Source organism: Hyalella azteca, unplaced genomic scaffold (assembly GCF_000764305.2).
Source record: "Hyalella azteca isolate HAZT.00-mixed unplaced genomic scaffold, Hazt_2.0.2 contig6160, whole genome shotgun sequence".
Classification (NCBI taxonomy): domain Eukaryota; kingdom Metazoa; phylum Arthropoda; class Malacostraca; order Amphipoda; family Hyalellidae; genus Hyalella; species Hyalella azteca.
Genome location: NW_025936328.1, coordinates 305,941 through 311,940, shown reverse-complemented (window position 1 = coordinate 311,940; position 6,000 = coordinate 305,941). Strand labels below are relative to the sequence as shown.

Sequence of the window (6,000 nt, the reverse complement as noted above, 5' to 3'; positions counted from 1 at the left end):
TTCGGCCGATGACTCGTTCCGGAAGGTTATCGTTGACGTCAGGTTTTGTTCACCAAGTGCCTGTGATATTAGTTGGTTCAATAACTTCAATTAGAACGCGCACATTCCATAAGTTGTGATCTCGATTTATTGTTGTAATAAAAATGCCTTCTCAAGCTGTAAAAGATGGGGAGCCTCCTGAGATTCGTGTAAAAATAGCCTACAGCGGGTAAGTTCTAACCTCAACTTCTCAGTTCTCAAGCTGCTAAGTTTTTACAAGTTTAAGTTACGATGACACGGTGTGCTGACAGTGACTGAGTGACAGACTGACATATAAGATTTTATTTATTACTGTAATAGTGTAATATATTTTGTTAGTTTTATACTTTTACTTACTGTGCATCAAGTGTATCAAGGTATGCATCTATAAGTCATATGGTGTGAAAAAAGCGACAACCCTGAAAATTTTTTCTTTCAGTTTCAACCATAGTGGCAAACCAGAGCTTTTTTAGAATCAGTTCATTTTTATTTTCCTCATTTACTCAAAATTTAAACCAATTTCTTATGTATGATAATGCTTTATGCTGGTATCCAGGATACTTTATTGGTCTACTTATACTTATAGGACTCAAAAATGAACTCTAAAAGTTTAAAAATCTCTCTGCTTTGCCACTATGGTTTCAACATTGCATCAGGTAGGGAAACATCCTATTTTTTCTGAAATATCACGGCTCAGTCGGCCCTAATATCAAAAAATTTCAGTAGGTATAAAATCTTGCTGCTCTAATATCATGCATTTTTGTTTGATTGAAAAAATTGCGGTTTACACAAATTGCACTTTGCAAACATGTCATTTCATTAAATTTTCAAATTCCACAATCTGCATTACTTCAACGCTTCAGCCAAAATATCCAGCAGAGCGTAATAAAAAGAAGTAAACCAAAAATTTTTCCTTGAAGATTGTGTAGTTGCGGTCAGTTATGCCTGCATTGCATTGGAGCGATTGGTTTACTTTCAAAAAAAATAAATTCAACATAGGTTCAATGGTATTGACAAAAAGTCACTAAATTTTTTTATTGCTCAATCATATAATAAAATGGAAGTTATTGAGACTTGTCAGAAGTGGCTAGGTATATAGTACCTTCTTTTTAGCGCATTTTCTCATTTATGGAAAAAATGCACTATTGTGCTTGCCATGTCCGTCCGTCCGTCTGTCTGTCTGTCTGCCTGTCCATCCGTCTGTCTGTGACCTCAAGTTTTCGTCGACGAGAAAATGCGCTCACAGTCATTCACTGCAGTGAGTACTGAGTTATATTTTTTTTAAGTTGCCAACAATATTGACAAAAAGTGCACTAAAGTCACCATAGCCTGGCAAGGTTATTGCAGTCTTTGTGTGAATAGCACCTACGTAAGGTACAGTAGAGAAAGCCTCAAATTCACCTTGAACCAACCCTCCAACTTTGGTCTTTCTTTAACAAATTAATGAGAAAATTTGGTATATTGCTTTTGTACAAAAATAAATGTAACCCTAAGGAATATATCTTTCTCCTAGCTACCATATTTTAGTGGATTTGCACTAAGATTGAATTTTTGATTGGTAGAAACTAGAAGGAAGCTGTCCTCACTGCATCAATGTTGGGACTTGGGAGGGGTGTTCATTCCATTCATTTGATTCTTTATAAAAAATTCATTTCATTGGATGAACCTTCCATATGAAAAATTAGTCTGTTACCATGTACCTAGTGTAGCACACTAAGCACACTAGTCAGCAGCTTGAATTGAATTCATTTTGAGTGCAAATTTCTCAGTATATGCAGCAAATTTCTCAGTGCAAATTTCTCAGCAATTTGGGGCAGATGCTCCCCTTAAGTTGGAAAAATATAATAGTTTGATCTTCAAAAAAGAACTCTAAATATCCATGTTTATCCTTTCTAATAACTTTAAACAAGCGTTTAATAACAATTCAGGTAACTGCGCAATTGTGAAGATTTCCTAGAGGCATAGCACAAAATTTAACTAAAGGCAGAGATAATCTAAAACTAGCTCTAGTATTATTAGGTATATCTTACCAGGACTCCACTCCACTGTCTACTAATTGGCCTACTCTTCTAGACACTGCATCTCTACTCCCTAAGGGCTCCATGGTGCCTGAACTTGTTCCAAACGCGTAATGAACTTGACTAGTATTCGTCCGGTTCCCATAAAGTGCCATTGAAGCCTTAGTGAAGACTTATGAGCAACATTTTTTACTTAATACTCAGCCATACATTGACAGGTTTGCGGTGTTTGTTGGACCACTAATTAACTGCCATGTCAGTTGGTCAGTCAAATTTTGCTAAATCTGCAAATTAACTCAATTTAACTGGCAACTGTCAATGGCCCTATTAGCTATAAAGGTTTAACTTGGCGCATTCTTTAACTTGGCGCATTGTAATAGAAAAACTTGTTTTTTCATAAATAATTCAGACAAATCTCGTCTTGTCTTGTTATGTCTCGTTTCAAATCTGTCTGTCTCGTCCTGGTTCATAATTTACCGGGACATAAGTTTTAAAGTCCGGGACAGAAGTCTTGTCTTGGTTCATACGTTTATTCCGGGATAAATTTTACCCTCTATCCTGTTATTTTTTTCCCGGAATTTTCTCGTCTTGTTTCGTCTGTCCCGGTTCATTTTGAGAAAATTATTTCGGGACGCAGGAGTCTAGCATTCTTAGTGTCTTGAAATGGGCTTATGGAAGCTCCAATGTACTGTGAGTATAAGTTGCATTAATTGGTGGCGTTATAATATGAATAATTTACGTTCAAATTGGGTTTTAGTCATTTAAATATTTACCCTCGTTTCCACTTCTTGACAAGACTTATTCAAAGACATAAGGGTGAGGTGACCCAGTGGTTACAGTTCAGAATACCATGACTGGAGCAGTAAGGTGCAAGTTCGATCCCAGCTCCCTGTTACAGTTCTGGTCAGAGCCGCAAGGAGGCTGGGTGCCTAAGCTCTGCAAAATTTTAGCACTGAGTTGCGTGTTCGAAACTGCAACAGGTGTGAAAATTCTGCAAGGTTTAAGAATCAGTGACGGGTAGAATGTCCTAATGAATGCTGAAACCGCTATATATTAATATATCAGCCGTCACAGACACCAATATGGCCCCAGCCATTGATAATGAAATTGATCATGGTAAAATATTGTAATATTTCTCGATGTATTTGTTTATATTTGATTTTATTCCAGCCATGAAAAGAGAAGGAATATCAATTAAAAAATAAAACTATATGCGTAACAACCGTTTAAATAGTCAATGTAAAACTAATGAAAAGAATTTATATTCTCATTGTGATGCCACTTATCAAGAATGGAAATTCTTCGCTTGCCAAGGCAAAACAAAATTCTGTGAGGACTTGTTGAGGTCCACAACCATGTCATGGGGCTGTTCACTAAAGTTACAACATTCATGAACATCTCGCAGTAATCTAAAAGAATTCATCATATTTTCATTTGCTAAAAAAATTGCTCGGCCACAATCTAAGCATTCGACTCTCCATCTCCAAGGTCTTTGCTCCCAAAAAATGTCTCTTGGATCTGCGGCCAGTGCACCAGGCATCCATTAAAATATGGGCCATGGTCATGGGAAAACATCTATTGGCCAAATACTCAATGTAATTACAGAGAAACAGCTCATGCTTTTAGCAAAGTAATTTTTAAACACATATTATTTAACATTAAGATGAATGGCAAATCATTTCCCACAATTTTCAAAAATTTCACAAAAATCATTCATACTTACAACTTTTGGTAAAATTCTTCCCAATATTATAGATTTCTTTAGCAGTGGAGATGTTGACCCTGGCCTTAGCCACTCATCATGATATCATCATGTCAGACAAGTTGAAACGTGTGGATTGTGGAAATCATTTATGTTAGCATCTGTGTCTCAGCAGACTGAGTGGGAAAAACACACTGCCCACTTTTTATTCATAATTTAATCATGATAATAAGAAATAGGGAATGAATGTGGAAGCTGTAATGTTTGTTACTTCAAGGTTTGTATGCCTTGACGTTTTAATTTCAGTAGCAACACCACCAGATGTAGTATATCATCTACATTTACGATATACATAACCTATTTCCAGTGGTGGCACACTTCCGCTAATTAGCAAAGCTAACTTTTCCTTATCGGATTAGCTTCTCAGCTAACTTTTAAAACCATCAGCGGACCAATTAGCTTGCCCTTAATTTTGTTCTGCTAAAAATGTTAAAAATCTTTTCTGATTCTGCCAACTGTAAGTGTCTACCATCGTGAAGTTGACAGAGGCCAAGTCCAAAGGCCTTCTGTACCGCAGTCCTCTGGTAGATGCAACGCTGGCAGGCATCACGAAAAGGTTTGGGCCCCTCCTAGAAGACAAGGAGTGCCAGCTGGAAGCTGAAATCCACCCTAAGTTTTTGCCTGTTCTGGCTGGAAAGCATTACCACAGCCATCTCAGCAGGGTACATAAGGCCATGGAGACCACTGTGGAGACAGCCCTGAGGAAGTTCATTGACTGCAGCAACACTAGCAATGACAAGGATGGGGAACACGACTTCTTCGGCAGCATCACTCAGCCCTAGGAGTGTAGACACAGCCCCAAGAAACAGGACTTGGTGAAGACCTGGCTGAAGGCCAGCTTGAAGGAGGTCCTGACTGACGTTGCCTTCTTGGGCGAGCAAGTGTTAATGGACCTGTTTGTTAAGTACAACACCGCCATCCCATCCAGTGCTGCAGTTGAGCGCCTGTTTCCCATTGACAAGGAGATCCTGAGGGTCAAGAGAGTAATAATAATAATGTAAATAATAGTTCAGTATTTACATTATTGAATGGTTGCTGTTCATCAATTGCAACAATCATCACCATCAAAAGCCTGGTGTAACCCTGCTTCTACCTGTAGGTTTTTATTTCTTATTCGTTTAATAAACTGTATGTTGAATGTCAACTACTGCTTAATTTCATTTGCTTCTCAGTTAGCTGTGCCCACCACTGCCTATTATATACCCAGGACAAAATAACAACTAAAACAAAGGGCCATTAAGCTTCAAAACGAGAGAAATAAATCTTTGCATCTTTAAAAAATGAGCTCCCAGTCATATCATCTTGGTCTGCAGAGTGCTTGTCATTGCATCATTGTTTGACCAAGTTTCTTTCTATTTGGTTTGGTTGAATAAGAATTGTCTTACCAGTTACTGTAAAGTATAGGTGACTTCAGGCAGGCTGTCAGGCAAGACAGCGGAAGATAGTTGTATGTAATAATGAACTAATCTCCAATATGATAGATTTTCTGCTGTTGTTTCAGTCTCAAAATTTTTAGTACTGTCTTTTGAATCTTTTCAACGGCATCTTGTCCCTTGCTGCAGAGATATTAGGAAATGGTGAGCATATTCATCACTGAAAATCCAACGAACCATTCATCACTGAATATCCATTTAAACTTTTGTACTAGAATTTGCTATAGTTATAATACTCGAGTCAATTGTGTAGTAAATAAAATAAAAATTAAACGTAGGCTTTGTCTTTTTAATATAATTCTCCCAAGGAGGTTTTACCAATAAATATGCGTATTTATTACCCTAGAATTCCTTGATATCAAGAGTAATTGGTTTGTTTATTCCAATATTAGGGAAGTGTTCATCACGTCTATAGCGCCGGGGCTCGTACTCGCTGGCCTCCTGGAGGAGGTTCGTGGCGTGTGCAAGTTTGACTTGCAGCAAGCGTACACAGTCAAGTGGGTGGATGAGGAGGGCGATCCGTGCACCATCTCGTCTCAGCGGGAGCTGGATGAAGCCTTGCGTCTCTATGAAGTCAACAAGGACTCTGAGCTCACACTGCATGGTCAGTATTTTGTTATCTAGTGGATGTATGTTCAGTGCATGTTGTTAATTTACGTTTAGAATCAGTATTTTGTTATCTAGTGAATTTATGTTCATTGCATGTTGTTAATTTACATTTAGAAGTATGATCAAGGATAACCGACTTAGCCTCAAATGGGTTACTGGG

The 6,000-nt window shown here is 37.9% G+C and overlaps 1 protein-coding gene across 1 annotated transcript in view; it reads left to right on the top strand.

Moving 5' to 3' along the window:
- LOC108670185 (atypical protein kinase C) overlaps positions 1-6,000 on the top strand; it is a 40,744-nt gene continuing 34,744 nt past the window's right edge. Inside the window, exons 1-2 of the mRNA XM_018157647.2 lie at positions 1-208; positions 5,624-5,835. Coding sequence (XP_018013136.1) covers positions 144-208; positions 5,624-5,835 — 277 coding nt within the window. The 5' untranslated portion in view covers positions 1-143. The remainder of the gene's footprint in view (positions 209-5,623; positions 5,836-6,000) is intronic.